The sequence below is a fragment of the Pseudopipra pipra genome, chromosome 3 (genome assembly GCF_036250125.1).
Source record: "Pseudopipra pipra isolate bDixPip1 chromosome 3, bDixPip1.hap1, whole genome shotgun sequence".
In the NCBI taxonomy this organism is placed as follows: domain Eukaryota; kingdom Metazoa; phylum Chordata; class Aves; order Passeriformes; family Pipridae; genus Pseudopipra; species Pseudopipra pipra.
The window spans coordinates 71,306,223-71,324,240 of record NC_087551.1 but is presented as its reverse complement, the minus strand read 5'-3'; the positions used below and the strand labels follow the sequence as shown (position 1 = coordinate 71,324,240).

General features: G+C 39.2%; 1 protein-coding gene across 2 annotated transcripts in view; it reads right to left on the bottom strand.

Annotated features, from left to right (window-relative positions):
• The window catches only part of PDSS2 (decaprenyl diphosphate synthase subunit 2), a 117,454-nt gene extending 101,558 nt beyond the window's left edge, over positions 1-15,896 (bottom strand). Inside the window, exon 1 of one of the 2 annotated variants that reach the window (XM_064649841.1) lies at positions 15,484-15,896. In XM_064649841.1, the coding sequence (XP_064505911.1) occupies positions 15,484-15,710 (227 nt within the window). In that variant the 5' untranslated portion in view covers positions 15,711-15,896. The remainder of the gene's footprint in view (positions 1-15,483) is intronic. The other variant, XM_064649842.1, reaches the window with a different exon arrangement.
• Between the last annotated feature and the right edge of the window lie 2,122 nt (positions 15,897-18,018).

The following is an 18,018-nucleotide window of genomic DNA, read 5'->3' as shown; positions in this document are numbered from 1 at the left end:
AAAGAAATAAACGTTACTTAAAAAAAAACAAACAAACGCAAAAAACAACCACAGAACAATGAAATCAAGCACCTTTTCAACACTCCCATCAGCAAACAGAAGTCTGCATCTAGTGCAATTCAGATCATTTGCCTCAGGCAAGTAAGACCTCTGCATGGTATATCATCATTATTTTGTGCCTTAAAAACCATCAGTAGGGAATGCATTCTTAAAATAGCACAGAATATTGTTACCTGGAGATTATTGTCTGCCTCAGCCTAAAAATGTGTTAGAACCACTTGTATATGAAGCAAGAAATAAATCAGACTGGATGTAACTTTCTTTACATATGAAATAAACAAATACTTTTTTTTTCAGTATCACAGGATGCCAAATAAAAGTTCCCATTTACTTAGCATTATGACTTTCAACATTTCTGTAAATAATGTTGTCAGTCTTTGACATCCCCAACTGCATTTATATTAATAACTTACATTTATATTGAATTTGACCAAAGCAATCTTATATAATTTGTAGTGAAAAAAATTAAGCATTTGCCAAATTACTTGCCGGTAGTGTTTGAATGGAGGACTTCACAATAGGTGATAGTAAAAATTAAAAGACAAAAAAAAAAAGGCCAAAAAATCCAACCTGCAACAAAACTGAAGTATATCAGTTCCAAAACATCATGGCCAAGTTCCAATCACTTGGAATTAGCCACATTCAAGTTTTTCATAAACTTTTCTGTTAACATTTCAGCTCTTGCACCCTGGTAAACAGTGACTCCAGGCTAGGGCAATTTTTTTTTTTGCCTCCCCAGGGGGATTTCCACAACACACGGAGTGGGAAGCAGAACGTACACACGTGTTCTGAACTCAAGGTATCTGGGCTGATATTTTCCTACCAGGCTCTGAATCCATACTCCTCAATGGCGCTGTGCACATCAAGTTGCCACAATTTGCCCAGAAAAAAGACTTGCCAACAGTCACACGGGCAGAATGAAGAACCCAGTCTGGGCCTCTTATGCGAAAGGGTAGCACTCCAATCACTGAACACTGTGAGAGCACACCAAATTCAACAACCGAATTTAACTAAACTCAGCATTCCACTTTCAAAAGACAGAATAAATGAAAATATATGAGAAAAATTTAATTACACAATAATTTTGCTCTCTGCCATTGGCTTCAGGCATTGAAATCTGGTATTCTGGAAGATTACTAGGAAACCAAAAATATTAAGATTTAAAAAAAGTATGCAGACAGGGGGATTTTAAAAGAGAGTGTTTTAGTGATATCTCTCCCATAAGATACTGTAAGAATGTTCTCACAAAAAAGTCTTTGCTTAAGGCAGTTTTTCCTCCCTCTTGATTCTGCTCTTCAATTGGCCTCCAAAAGAATTCTTTGAAGTAATTAACACAATTAAAGGCACAGTAACGAAAGCTAACTTAAAAAAAAAAAAGTTTAATGACTGAACTCTTTACCCTACTTTATTTTATGAATGTAACTTTTATTGTAATTTAAGACACTACAAAATAAATTGCAGCTTGGCTACAGTAATCACACATGGGAAAACACAATTTAGGTTTGTTATTCCCCTGTTTTCATAAATCAGTCTTGGGCTCAGTTTAAACACATACCAAATATGACCTACACGTATGACATCTTCAACAAGTAATCATACTCGAGAAGAGGAAAATATGCATTGGTTCCATCTCCACAGCCCATAAACCAACGATTAGGTTACCCTTTGTAATTGTGTATGGTTATACATGTACACAAAAAAATAGCTTAGGCAAAGGGAATATGTACTGAGATCAGGATATGAAACTAACACCAGTAAACCTGTCTCTGTATTTTGCCCATTGTCTACTAAATTTTCATATATGCTGTTATCAATGCCTCATTTAGTTTTACATTAAATTTCTGCGGTCTCCTCAACAACTTCACAAAGCAATATATTTCATTGGGTCCTAATCTTTCTCTTCCACAGCAGACAGGAAAATATGTTTCTGGTGATATCTACTAATTGTCCAAGTTGATCCCTGAAATGCTGGATACAGACCAGAAATCAAAAGCAAAACATCAGACTTGTTCAACGGAGCAGCATACAACAGCCCATTAGAGAATTATGCAGCAAATATTATCCTTCTCCACTGCTAACACAGTAAAAGCTCCTCAGGGAACAGCTTAACTCACCTGTAACTTAATTTAAAATTTAAAGATTTAAAGCCTAAAGTAATTAATTAAAATAATCTAGATCTCTTGTGAAAGAATAATTCATCATTCACAGGGAAGGGAAAAATTTAAAATTATTCACATCAACAAATGATGATATTTTTGAGGTAATCTAATGCAAAATTCAGTTTTTAAATAAAATACATCAGGTACAGAAACACAGTAGACTATCCACACCATAAGCAGCCTGCAGGTTTCTGCCTTTTGTGTCTCAGTAGTAAAAATAAATAAATATTCAATGGTTTGTGAATTCATAAAAATCATAAATAGGGAATTTGAAGCTAAAAGAGAGGCAGCTTGCTCTTTCTTCATCTAATTCTCTAGAGCCAGATCAGCTCAGAAATGTTTATTAAACACTCAAATGAGGAACGGATTTCCCATTCTTGATACAGAAGTGTAAAAATATCTCCAAACTACTCATAATAAGGCCGGGATGAAACATATATAAGTTTTGAGCATCTGCTGTCTTTAACAATACACATTTGGAACTAGGAAACAAATAAAACTTCCACTTCATCGCTCCCTGAAGTGGTGGGGGTTTTTTTGGTTGGTTGTTTTGTTTTTTTTTTTAAATGTGAAGCACACAACTACACTCAGAAATTAGCAACATCATTCAAAGGCTTCATACGTTTGCACTCCACTCTGTACCATAGCAACACTAATTCTTATGCAGATTTAAAGCATTAGTACCTCTACAATCTTCAACATACTTTCTTGCTTTCCTAATACTTATAAGGTCTTATATTTGTTTGTCTCCAGACTGAACACACGGATTACAGATTTTTAGAGCAAAGATACTATTTTATACAACATCGGACTTTTGCTTTTGAATTCCTTTGAGGGGAAAAAAGGTTTGAAAAATGTTTTATGAGGCTTAGTGACAGTAGTTGGTAAGCATTTAAGTTATTCAAGAACCTCAGGACAATGGTTCTTCCTCTCAATAACACTCACTACTATGGTTCCTTGTCTACCACTCCATTTACCATAGCCAGAGAAAATCAGGACAAAGGCTTAAATGGCAGATTTCCTAAGGCAAACTGGTGTGTACATGCTTCCCAAACTGCTCAGTAAATAAAACTTGTTTACACAGAGCTCCACCACACCACAACATGAAAACATCTCTCAATATTTAATACCTACATGTACACCAAGGTAAGCTGAAGCAGTGGTACCACCCAGGGACAATATATTAATCCAGAGTTGATATTTCTAGGAAGTAAGTCACCTAGCAATTACAACAGAACAAGGAAAGAGAAAGGAACAATTCTAGTTCTGAAGACACCTCAACTTCTAGTTACAATGCATGTTTATTTTAACAGTTAGCTGAAAAAGTTTGTTTTATAAATTAACTATTAGGAAGATGGTGTATCTGAAAGAACGCTGTAGACTGAAAATGAAACCTGTCAAACAGAAATCAAAGCCCTCAAATGAAAATATATTCCAAGGAGCTAACTGCAAGCACTAATCTCATAAAGAAGAACATCTGTGCAAGCAGAGCAAGACAGCCCATGCCGTTTCTGGGTCCACACTTTGAATCCAACACAGAGCTGTCCTGCTGGCCACTTACATGCACACAGTACTAGACATACACTGTGGTCTTATAATAGATCTGCAGAGCCTCAGCTGCCACTTGGGTAGAAAGTGAGCCTGGCTCACCCCCAGGGAGCAGCTCCTCCAGGCTCAGAGTCCTGTGCACACTCAAGGTAGGAGAGGGATGCACAAATACCCCACTGCTGTTGCTCTGGGAAGCATCAAGACGTCATGCTGCAGGATGGCATCCACCAACAATGCTACTTTGCATTAATTAGAAAAAAAAAACAATCTCTTGAAGTTTCATTCTTAATGTTTTGCACTAAAATTTAATCATTCCTTGACAAGCCCTAGTAAAAAAACCCAGAAAGATTCAAGGGAACTCAAAGTCTTAAAAGTAGAAAAGCAATCAAGAAGGTGAATATTCAGTTAGTACTTTATCTGAAAATAAATTCAAAACAGGAAAAATTAACTCAGCTCTTTCAAAGTGTCACAGGAACAAGGATGGCCAAAAAAAAATATAACCTCATGCATCCCTTGAATGAGCACTATGTGTTAGGACATACACTCTGGCTCTGGCCCCACTCCTCCCAAAAAATCTACAGGCAGCAATGTGATCTCAAGTGATTCACAAACAAACAAGCAAGGCCATGTTTCTGTTGTTATAACATAACACGTAGTACTTTTTTTCCCCCTCTGATGTAATTTTTGTAACATTATTTTGGAATCTGACTATTTTAAAACTTGGTTGCTATGACACATTATAGTCATTACATGGATTCATTCCCTACTTTCCAACTGGTAAGACTATTTGTTTCAGTTTTATGAAGTTATATTATGGACAAAAGACATATAAAATATACTGTAAATTCTACCAATAGAAACTCCTTTAATGCCTTCCATTCCTTAAATAAATGTGTATTGGAAGCACGGTTGCCCAAAGGTCTCCGTACTTCCAGCTTTCTCAAGTTTTCTGAGCTACTACTTTCTCAAATAGTTTCTGAAAAGGATCTTTTCACATTATTACTCCTACTGAGAGATGTCATCTGATTTCTTCCACAGCCTGCCAATGACTCCCATACTATCTAAATTTACAAATAATCAGTAAGCGACAAATACTTCCCGTGGACAATAAAACATGGAGCACAAACCCTCCATGGTATTTCTGGCTTTAGCAATCAGGGATAAAGAACAGATGACTAATTGATCTCCAGCCTCTTTAACACTTCAGCTTCACCTCCACAAGGCAACACAGGTTTGGGGAAGATATGATTTCCTGCAGAATAATTTTTAATTACTGAAATATAGTCATACCAGACAGATCACATTCAGAAGTCAACTTCTAAAAGAATGATCCAAATATGAAATTCATAATGTAGCATTAACATACTACATAATGTAGCATAACAAATATGCACACAGTATACCTTCATCTTCACAAACCACATTAAATAGAAAGCATTTGAGAGCCAGACACTGGAAGGTTACAGTGGTAAAAACTTTCCCCCGTATAAAAGCATGCACATGGGCAGCACTGACATATTATAGGAACCTTTAGTTTCTAGCCTATGAGAACATATGAATTTCCATACTAGGAAAACATGGTGGCTCTGTAATATTCAGTCTCAAAGTTTAACACTAATTTAATGAAAACACAAAACATCATGTTTGGTAGTACAGTCACTTTTCAAATGGGTAAAAGAGACAATTTTTCCACTTGTGGCTTTGCTTGTGTATTTGGCCTAACAATTATTTCATTAAGCTCTTAACAAGTTGAACTTTCTGTAAAGTTTGACTAAAAGTAGTCTTACCAAATCAACTAACTGTGGTGCTTCTGCTACTGGCTAATCATTCAGATGACAATCAGACACAAAGTATGTTGGCATAGACCATTACCCTCAAATTGCCTAAATCGGGACTATGCATTTGCAGGATGGCTCTACACAAGTTCATCCTGTTACAGACCCAGACCTACCTTGTGAATGAAACACAAAATTTTTCCTTTTTTTTTTTTTTTTTTTTTTTTACTTTTTTAAGGTGAAATATGCAAGTTATTTCAAGGACCACAACATACATATAGAGGTATCAACCCTTTGATTATGATTATTTTGTGAAGTGTGCTGAAAAGGCAGTTAACAAAAAAGATACCTGTCACTCCAGCAAGTTTGCATAATGAGTGTGAAGATCTAGAAAAGAAATAATGGGAGCTGTTAGGGAGAATGATTTTTTCTTTAAAGAGTTCAAATTCTATAAAATGAATTAATTTAGTGACAGCTAGGAAGTCAATCAATTCATGTTTATAGGATCATTTAACTAACAAGTAATCAAAAATAATTTCCTCTTGTTTTTGAAGAAAGCTCCTTCTAAAGGTGATACTTTTGGAAACAAATTGGGAGTAAAGGCTAAAGGATTTGCTTGTTCATATTTTTAACTAGAAAAATAAAGCTAAATCAGTAGTTCCTAGATGTATGACTTCCTTTCCTAGCTGGGAAGAACAAAAACTAGATGTAACAAACCATAACAAACAATTAACTTTCATTTAATTAAGAAACAGAGGATTACCTGTAGAACTTACTTTGTTTTTCCCCAAAATGGAAGAGCAGCCATGAAGAACCAACTAGGGCTGTTTCGAAGAAAAGAACTGGGGGAACAAGAAGGCAAATGGGAACAACCATCACTAGTAATTGAAGTGGAAAAGAAATGAGAAAGATGAACGCAAAAGCTAGAGCCCCTGATGTTTCTTTAGGAATAGCTGATGATTGAAGAAAAGGTGACTGTGGCTCACCTGAAGAGCCTCCAGCAGACTGAACAAGTCCTAGAGTTTCTCAATTAAGTATTGAGGCAAATTTCTAAGCCTTATCTATCATTATAAGTAAAGTCCAGGTAGCTCACAGCATATATTTGATAAAAGCTCACACATATAATGAGTCTCACCAATTTCCCTATATGATCAGTTTTTCTTTCCTTAAATGAAATTCTGTTGTACAGCAAGAGAGAAAAAAAAAATTAATCTAAAGTGATTGTCAATGCCAGACAATTGGCAGGGACAATTCAAGGACAGCAAAGCAGCTGCTACAGATTTTAAACTTATTTTTTGTAATAGATCCGATTTTTAAATTCCTAGTGCTCCTTTACAGTCTGTCAGGTTTGTCTCTAGCAGTACTTCCTTTAGGGCAAGCACTGCAGACAGTCTGCCTACCCTAAGGGAAACTAAGACACTCAGATGTGGGGTAAAGGAAAGATATTAATAATTTAAAACAATGGTCTGCCGCCCCTCGGAGAAAGCAATAGTGTAAGTATGGAAACATCTAACTCCCAAGCTTCCATTCTTCCTTGATGAGCTTTGTACTTTCCTCAATAGATTATGAAGTGCTATAGAGGATACAGTGTTACCCATGGTCTTTGGAGGAGCTCTGAATACGCTCGTGGTTAACTGGGTCTCCTGCCAGGTCTCACTGCCAGGACCTCCAAAGCAAGGAAAGAAGTCAACTGGGAGGCAGCATCAACAAAAAAAGGCAGCAGAGCAGGAAAATATCTTGAGCAGGGGAAAACGCTATCTGCAAGCTACAAAATATAGACCTCAGAAAGAGAAAAAGCTCTAGGAAAAGTATTTTTTCCCCTTATTACTGTAAGGCAAAGAAGTTAACTTATCATAGCCAAATAGAAAATTCACTGAGTGAAAACCACTTCCAGTAACCCAAATATTAATTTTGATTACTCTTTGACATTGGTTCTCATTTGCACTTTCTAGAAAGGCATATTTGGCAACTCTTTTCTGTGTTACAACAAATTCTTTTGAAACTATTTCCACTTATTCAGTATTCTTTTCCTGCGCAGAGCAAACATTGACCTAACAGTCATTCACTAGTACATTAAACTTGGTATTCAATATTCACATGCATTACAAATCAATTGTACTTGAAAGCAGGAAAGAACAGATGTGAACTCTAAAAAGTACCTTCATTTTAGGCTACAGCAAGCCCAAAGTAAAGCAAAGTTTTCTCTAGGTGTGTTATACTACATCCTTTCAAGATTGACAGGCACTTGGATCTGTTCATTATACATTCAGTTTCTTTGTCACATGCTTGAAACCCAAGCTTAAGAAATCCCAAGGTCTTTCACTTAACCATACTGAGTTATACATGAAATTCTGCTGAAATCTTCAGATTGGTATTCCCTATTAAAAATACCATAACTTACCAACATCAGGACACCATATTAGTTTTCACCATAAATAATTCCATCAGAGAATCCCAAACAGAATCATCACCTACTGAATACACTTTTGCTTACAAAGACCACCCTACATGCTGAAATAATACATTCTTCATAAGCACAGAAGCCTGGATTCAACATAGATATTTAAATGAGAATCATTGCAAAGATATTTAAATGAGAATCATCGCAAAAAAGCAATTATTCAAATGCAAGAAAATTTAATTTGCAGCCTAGCTTTTGCACATCCATACTGCAGATTTGGTACTCAATCCTACTTTGCTCGTGGTGGCAAAATGTTCAGCAGAAAATTGTACCATACAATTAAACATCCTTTACACAAATTCTTCCATGCAAATACCATCAATGAATGACAACAACTCAGCACCATTAGAGGTGAAAACTGGCTGTTTAATCATCAGTTCAGCCTCTCTCAAAATTTGTAGCAAACCCACAATCATGACAATGACTGCCTTTACCTCTTGAGCTAGGGTTTACTAATGCAGGGGTGGAGGGGTGGAGGGAGAGGAATGAGTCTTTGAGAATAAAGGCACCAAACTTGAGTAAATACTCTTTTTTTAATATATCTATACACACACGACTGGTTAATATGTTTTACCTTCAACAACGAGATTATCACTGCCAAACCCAACAAAATGTAATGTTTAAAATAACCTAAAACAAGAAAGTTAAGGTCCCGTAAACGTGAACTCAAGCCCAAGTGTACAAATTTTGGTGCAACTCTTCAAAAGAGTAGTAATAACTCACAGACATGAGCATTTAAGTATATGAATGTAAAGTTGTTGGTGGAGAAAACTAAAAAAAACCCCACTGGTGAAACTTACCAAAGAATAGAAAGAGAAAACAAAATTTGGAAAAAAGAACAAACAGCACACACCTATTCATCCCATTCTACCTTACTACAGCATAAAGGAAGAGTGTGATCTATAAAAATGGATTCTCTCTTCCTCTTAACTGTACAAGGCAGTATTAAGTGGTGGTTGACTAAGAGCCATACTGAAGGCCACAGGTACAATGAATAATATGGAAGTAATCAAAAGGAAGTTTCAGTCCCTATATGAACCTACAATGATTTAACTTCTTTCATGTCTTTTTACCTTCCAAAGTTAACTTTTCTGCAATAGCTCTTTGTGAGTTCATTCAGTCAAAATACACAATCAACTGGTTTTGTGTCTAAGAAGGGTTTACTTGATGGTGAGTATGGTAACAGAAACCCCTAGGGAGTACCAACATTTACAAGAGATGTAACATGAAGGTTTTGAAATTACTACTCAAGTCTGTCCCAACTGACTGGGAGATATTCACAAAACCCAATTTAGCTAAAAGGGACCAGCCTTTCTTGAAAGACAAAGATTTCTTGATGGGGTGAGTCAAAGCAAGAATTTAACTCCGGTACTTCAATCAACTGGAGCTTTCCTGAAAACATCTGTTTCCACCAGCTATGCACAAGGCTTCGGGAAAAAGTCTTCCTAGACAAAGCCAGACTTCCTATAAGCACCTTTCTATAAGTATTTTGGTAATTTTGCAAGTAGTATCAAACACATCAAGAAGGAAAAACATTTCTGCATTTCTAACATCCCTACTAAGACTTTCTGCAGAAGTGCCCTGCAGGTCAGCTGTGGTGGTCAGTGTTTCCACAAAGTTACAGATCTCTGCAGCAAACATAGGAAATTCCACAACTGCTGTATCATAGCTAACTTCACAGGCATTATGATCACAATCATAAAAATCACATCCTCTACCACAAAAACATTTTTTACAAAGTGTTAAAGTAGGCTGAAAATACAATAAAATTTAGTGAAGGCAAATGTGTTTTAACTTCTAATCTGGCAAGTGCAGGAGAGGGACTTTATGACTCCAGGCCCATTACAGATTAGGCAACTCAGTAAAACTTACAAGGTTGTAGTAAATTTTAGTAGTTCTAAGTTAGCCAGCCCCTTTGTTTTTTCACTTTGAGTGTCCAGGTGCCTGCTGTTTTCAGAGAAAGGTACCTCATTAGCTACTGCCAAGTAAACAAACACTATCGTTTTTCTAGCTCAGAAAAAAAAAAATTAATATTTGAAACAAGTTGCTAAAAAGCTACTCATAGTCAATCACAGCACCTCATCATCATCATCATGGCTGGGCTTCGCGAACGAAGATTTGGGAAAGGCTCTATCCACATTTGTTACAAGCACGCTGGTGGCTAATAAGGCCAATACAAGATAGACATATCCGATTGCAAAAGGCACAGCAGAAAGACTCCTTAGGTGGTATATTCTGCAAGGCACGATTCTTTCTGCGTTGTCTTTTCTCCTCGAGAGTGATCGCGTGTGCGTTCTCAAAGGAAGCAGCAGCGTTATAGATGGTGTGTCTCCAGATCTCCCGGTTGGAGGCCAGAGTAGACCAGTTATGGTGATCAATATGGCCAAGGCTAAATGTTGTTTCAGGGAGTCCTTGTATCTTGTCTTCAGGGCTCCTCTCATGCGGCAGCCGGTGGCAAGTTCACCATAAAGCAAGATCTTAGGGAGGCGGTGGTCCTTCATCCTTGAGATGTGTCCTGCCCAACGCAGCTGTGTTCTCAGTAACATGGCCTCAATACTTGTGACTGCTGCTTGTTCTAGGACAGATGTATTGGTCACATAATCTGACCAGTGGATGTTTAGGATTGTATGGAGACAGCGTTGATGGAAGCGTTCTAAGAGACACAGGTGGTGGCGGTAGATGACCCACGATTTGGAACCATATAAAAGAGTAGACAGCACAATGGCTCTGTAAACACTGATCTTGGTACTTTTCTTCAAGTGTTTATTGTGCCATACTCTTTTATGAAGCTTTCCGAAAGCACTATATGCCTTTGCTAACCTGTTGTCTATCTCTCTCTCAATCTTACCATCTGAGGAGATGAGGCTGCCTAGGTAATTAAACCTACAATTATAAAAAAAAGGACAGCTTTAAGGTCACCATTGTTCTAAGGCAAAATACAAACTGGCAGTAACAATTCCAATAACAATAGGCCGGAACAAACCCCTAGGTCTACTCTGAAATCGGTCACCTACATAGGAAGTCAGAGGCACATCACACCTGAAGTTACAAGACCTGTTACTGAACTAAGCCATTGCAAGCTGACAAAGAAACAGAACTACCAGGAAACCAATGTTATCAGACATTTGAAACAAAAAGCATGTAATCTTGAAGGTCCTCTGGATCGCATTTTATGTTTGGTGCTTAGAATGGGTAGAGATCTACACTGAGCAGACTACAACAGAACAAAACCTGCTCTAGTTAGTCTTTTTATTTCTGTAATAATCCAGGAAACCCATAACTAAGTCTACTTAAGCATTTATCACCAACAAACAATTCTGACAGAACTAAAATATAATCATTCCTCCCGCAGGCTAATGAGAGAATGGCTGGAGCTAAATGGTATCCCATAATAATTTTACGTGTATGAAGTGTTCCATTTCATTTAGTGATATTATAAAAGTGATGCATTGGCCATAACATTTACTGTTTACAATCTGCAGCAAGCTATACCCTTCTCAAGGGAGATTAAGTAATCAAGAAAACATTATTCACACTATGTATTTGAGAAAAGTAGATCACTGTGCCAATTACAGACTCTTTCCTATATTAAGAAGGATGTATGCTAGCCTAGAGAGAGGGGAAAGAGAAGATTGGAGATCTGTTTGCTTCTCAACCGAAAAGGAGGTCATACGTTCACACATTAAAAAAAGTCTTCCTTTAGTCCAGCAACGCCTGAAGAGAAAAAAAAATAAAAATGCTAGTTTTGAGTAGCTGCTGAAGACACTTCATTATAGTGAAAGAAATCTTAAAGCTCTGAAAAACCATACAGTGACTCACAGGACTACAAACAGAAAGATCCAGAAGTAGTCAGATTGCAATTTTGTTTCCAGAGTATCCATTAGAGGCAAATATTTTAATGATAACATTTCTTTTGTTAATATTGCTTATGCACCATTTTCCACTCAAAGATCACAGTGATCGATACAGGCTGTAATGAATGAAGTGTAACATCTCCAGAAAACAGATGCTGCATTATTCATTTCACAGATAAGTAAATGCAAGTATGAAAAATTAAGTGACTTGTTCTAGTCAGAGAGCCAAAAGCACAGCTGTGAATCTAATCCAGATATCCCAGCTTCCAATGATCCATTAACCACTAGACATTAGCCCTTTTAAAACAAAATGTTACCTTTCCCTCACATTTCACCCTCTTTCTAACAGGTCTGGCAAAGCTAGTACTAAGGATGTTCACTTCATGTGGCTGACTTTCAAAAACCCAAAATATTAGAAATAAAAAAACCAAGCAAACAAACAAAAAAACCACCACAAAACAAAACAAAAAACCCTTTACTTCACTGCATGAATTACAGAGCTCCCAAATCCTTCACCGTAGGGCTCAGTTACCCATCTCTGCCCTCCCAAGAGCAGAGTCAGCAGTAGCTCACAGATTTAAAGCCACTGGTCAGGCGCAGGCTTGGTAGGAGGTATCAGGGTCACACATCATCCCAGCACAACATCTGCTGCAGTCCTGATTCACGGCAGGCACTTATACCCAGGAGCTGCCACTGCTGCATCCAAACGAGAGAAAGAAATGGATGGGATCATCAGAGAAACATACACTGGCCCAACAGCTGTTTCTCCACATGTCCTGTCTCACATGGACAGTTACTTATCTTTCAGCTGCCTTCTTCAAGGCTCTCAGCACAGACATTGTGCAACAGCCTGGTGACCCAAAGCCCAGCAAAATTTCAAAAACACTCATCAACACTCCCGTTACACTAAAGGCTTTAGTGTGGTGGCACTTATGACTTATGTTGTCTCAGATCAGAACCTACTCCGTGCAGGTAAGTATTGGCAGAAAACTCTCTGCTTTAAGAAATCCCTAATGGTCTCAGGAAGACTTCAAAGGCTGGCAAAGCCTTTAGGCAGGAAGGGAGGGTAGACACAAAACCACTGATGACAAAACGCCACCAGTCAAAGAAGGTAATTAATTAATTAATTAAGAAAATTAATATTATTTAGACATGACAGCAAACAATCACAATTTGATTGTCACCACTTATAACCTCAAAAACAAATTAGTAGAAACTTGAGAACAGCACACGCAATTAATCAATTTTACAGCACACATTTTTCAGATATTTCATAAATACAAAAATCTCCTTAAGTGTTGAAGTACTTATCAGACGTATGCAGTATGTACTCACAATCTCCAAGATTAGATTTGCAGAACGTATCAATCACTTAAGTATTTAAAAAAAAAAAATCACCAAATATTTCAGATATCCATGCTTTAAAACGCTTGTCTGAACACACAACAGGAAACCTATGTTACTTTTAAAGCATAAGTAATGAGCCAGAGATTTAAAAGTATTGAAAAAATCCTAGTATTGAAAAATCAAGAGCTGTTTCCTAAATTGCTGTAGTAAGTTAGAGGACAGATCTCAGACCCGAAACTAAAATCGCTCATGTTTTCATTCAAACATACAACACTTAAATTTCAGAAATAAATTATCAAGATTATTAAGAAAGAATAAGGTCAAATTTTACCTTATTGCAAAATCACACCATAAAACAAGGTGAATGAGGCAACAATTTGTGCATTGCTATCGGTGTACTACAACTTGTCAGCAGGACATTAACTCTTCTTATAATACAAAGGTCAAGGCCATTGGAAATGCATCTGCATCAAAGCCTTTGGAAATACCAGCGAAGCAAATAAGAACATTCAAAGGAAGGGTACAGGGTTTCAGTTTTATGTGACTAAATACTTTTAGTTTCCAGCATGACACATCAGGTTAGTCAGTAGGGTACTCTGCAACATATATGAATTTTAAAAATTAATGGATTTAATCCTGCTGACCCTGGGCATGACTATATTCCTACTGGTGTCCCACAAGCCACAGGCTTATAGAATTAAGCCTGAAGTAGCCCACTTAAAATAACAAAAAAAACCCCTACCAACAAACTCTTACATCACAGCTCCACCACAAAACTTCCCACCAGTCCCCAAAATGCTGCATTTAAATTTAATTCACAAATAAACCAGCAACTACCACACATTGAACAGACACTCTAAAGCTAACATTGAAGTTTCACTTTAGCACTGCAGATCTCTATGATACTTCTATGACTGTGGTGGAAACTTAAGAGCCCAAATACATTGTGCTTTGGTCCTCCTATTCCCTTAATTCCATCAACTGACCTCACAAAGACAGAAAAACATTTTTCTCTTGTCCCTCCTCTTTATCATAATATCACAACCTCCATTTATAAACAATTCAACAAATCCCCTCCACCGGCATTTTCTAAAGTCAGGTATTTTCCATTTTTTATTGACAAGTTGATTTGTTTCTTCCAGAAAAGTCTACTAAAATAAATAAATCACCCTTGCTGAAAATCATGTTTCTTTAAAAAAGCTATGTTAGTCCCCTGTACTCATTCTCTTCACTCAATACAACCAGATTTAGAGACAAAGAGCTCGGAAAACAAATCTTGTTGTTATATTATTACACCATAATTGTGGAGTTGCTAAGGACCACTACACAGCTACAATTTCTGTTCTTTAAAAGAAAAGCAGAACATCTGTTTTAAACAAATGCTAATTTTCCTCTTACACCTGTTTAAAAATACTAGGCATACTGAACTCGGATTCTATTAATGTTACTATACTTGCAGTTATAGCAAACACAGTTCTATCAAACAAAAAACACCAAAAAAACAATCAAAACACTCAAATCCACAACCAAAAAGCCCTTGGAAAATTGCGCTTCTTTTTTTCTCTTCATTTTGGTAAGCTTCTGGAGTTTAATTGTATATATAAAAAACCCCACTGCCATTCAGTTCTTGTTTTACAGTCAAAGAAAACGCTGCTCAACAATCCCCGTTTCTGCTTATTGGCAGGAATGCAAGTCTTCCATTAGTTTGCCTTAAAAACTGAAAGAGTGGATAAAGAGCTTAACAACCCTAAAATTCTCAACAACATAAAAAACTCGCAGCTCCCAGCTGCATATTCCAAAACAGAGAATGCTTCCTAAAGCTCTTGGTAACAAAGTACACAGTTCAGAGCAGTGCCATTTTGAGTTTTTAAGCTGTGTAGTTTCCCCGCTTTTTTCCACCGTTTTCCTTGCCATATAGTTCTTCATAATAAAAAAAAACCCTACACACAACTGTTTGGGTTTTTTTGCACCGCATGGGGAAGCATTGCACGTGGCGTCACAACGAAGCAACTTCCGAATGACAGCGTATAATCGCAGGGAAAACCTGTTGCGGTAGGGAAAGGAGGATCCCGGAGCGGAGGCGAAACCTCACGGCCCCAGGACAGCGCGTCCCCAGGGACATCCCAGTCACGGCCCCGGCTCCGGGCGCCGTGCGGCGATACCGACCGCCGACTCCCGACAGCGAGCGGAGCCCAGAACTTCCCCAGAGCTTTGACAAGCCTCCCAGGGCTGCGGGCGGCCCCGGCCCCGCCGAGCCCCCCGGCTTCCCCGGCACTTACCGGGCGGTGTCGAGCAGCGGGTGCTTGGTGCCCACCAGCTTGCGGACCTGCATGGCGATGTTGCTGAGCTCGTCGCTCAGCAGGCACCGCAGGCTCATGAAGGATGTCGGGTAGCCCACGATCTTCTCGGCCTCTGACACCACTTGGTTCCAGGGCGGGCCGCCCGACGACATGGACCGCAGCCCGCCGGTGCCACGGACCCCGCTCCGCAGCAGGGCGCCCCACATGCCACCTCCCCGGGGAGTCTCCGCTCTCCAACTACGAGCCCCGGCAGGGCCCCGCACGCCGAGCGGGCACGGACGAGTGTCCCTCGAGGAGAAGCGACCCGGCTATGTCCCGGCCGGCCCTAGCCCGCGTTCCCCCCGGCGGCGGCCGGAGCGGGCTCATTTTGCCCTGGGGGCGGCCATCTTGGGCGTCGCAAAACGCGCTGGGCCGTAAAGCGCGGGCGGCGGGCGGGGTGATGTGTCTGGGCGCTCGGAGGGGGCGTCTCTTGTTTTCCTGCATCCTCAGCCCGCGTGGGGGGGAAAGGGGCAGCGCTTCTCTTCCCCATTCTGGGCTTGTCGCCTCCCGGAGCTTCTGGAGAGGGAGCTCTGCCCGCGCCTGGCTCCTGGCTGGCTGCACGCGTCTCACAGAACTGGATGTGGTCAGTCTGCGCCCAGGGTTGTGTAGAAGAGATTGGCGGAGAAGAGAGTTCAGGTTCACACCTAAAGTGTTCAGCCTGTAGTCCTTGGCCACACAGTCATGTTTTCTATAAAACTTCTTCACTTTTAGGGTCAGGCATTGGAATAGGATAGCACTGGATCTGCTGCTGGGTGATGGGGTTTAGTGGTTTAGGGGTTACAGTGGTAGTACTCAGTTGATGGTTGGACTGGATGATCTTAAAGGTCTCTTTTGGCCTTGATGATTCTGTGATTCCATAATTGCAGTGTACAGGTGTTCTTTTTTTGTCTCTTCCCAGAGTTGTTTGGGATGTGGCACGTTACTGCATGTTCTGCCTTTCCTTATGGGTTCATTCCATGGTGCTCCACTGTGACACAGATGAGGGGTTTATGAGCAGCCTCCTTGAGAGCTGAAGAGGTACTTACAACTAAACGATTAACGTCAAAATTGACAGCTAATTCTGAAGACTTCTGAATCCCGCAATTCTACAGTATGGTCTGCACTACATGGTGTGTCATGTAGCGTTTCATTTATTCTGAGCACAGCCATCACGATGCCTCTTTGCAGCTACCTGCACCCAAAGCTTTTGTGAATTCGGAGTCTGGATTTTCGGTACCCCAGAGGAGGAAACTTCCTCAGTCCCACAAATACTTCAGCAAGAATACGATCTGTTCTGTCTTTGCAGTCACTTACATTCCTCCTATAACTTCAAGGCTTTGTCACAACAAATCAGGCAGAGTTCTGATGAGAAAATTGTCCCATTGACTACATTCACATGAAAAATGAGGGTGTTACATTTATCTTTATCAATACAAGAGACAGGTCCCTTTTATTTTGTTTGCACTGTTCCATATGATTAAAGAGAGTTACATTGAAGGATACTGTAAAAGAAGATGCAAATAGAAAACAATTGCATCACAAATAAAGATGTCCGGGGAAAGCGCAAATAACTCTTGGAGTTACAAGGGGGAAGCTACTAAAAAGGAACACTCTTACCTGTTTTTCAATGGCAATGACAAGGTGTTTATTGTTCTCATGCCTGAGACAATTCCAAGACTTTAAAAGGTACTGTCCTAGGGAAGAGGCTTTGACTGTGGAGTCAACAACAACTGGATATGCCTGTGGCATTTTGTAAATGTCCTCTCCCAAACTGGAGAGAGGCAAAACTAGAATAGAGAGAACTTGTGAGAACTGGGAAGGTGACATATGAGTTAAGGTTCTGGTGTCAAATCTTTGCTTTCTGTGCTGCCTGTTCACTGAGACAATAAAGCTTTGCTTTGAAGGAGCTGCCGTTGAGGCAGTTTAGTTAGCTGGTGTCGCAGAACAAACTGTTGCTAAATAGGGCATTTCAGCTCAGAAACACAGTTTATAAATGACAGAATGCAGTGGCATGTTTCTGTGCAGAAAGTTAATGAAAATTGCCAGAGGGATGCACTTAAGAGTTGCTACTAAGACACCTCATCCTGTAATGGTGACAAGTTCCTTGATTCATTTCCTGAGCCATATCCATTCTTGCACTTAATGTGGTAACTGTTCTGTGAAAAACTAACATGATTATGCAATTAAAGTCTGCTTAAAATAATGCATATAAACTGAGGAGATTAGGGTTCTATGGGCAGCAAACCTACCATCTCCTAACGTGTGAGACTTTTACTTTTCCAAATTTCTGTTCTTTGTCTTAGTCTAAAAAACTGAACACCTCGGCAAACTTTATGTGGAACTCTTCTAAGTCCAAATGTTTTAGGACTAGGGAAAGACCCTTGATATCCACAACACCACACACTGCCACTACAGCTTCCTCAGGATTCATCAGCAGTAGGTTGATGTTCTTTAAATGCAGCAATCACTGGAGAAATAAAGCAAACACTTTGTCAG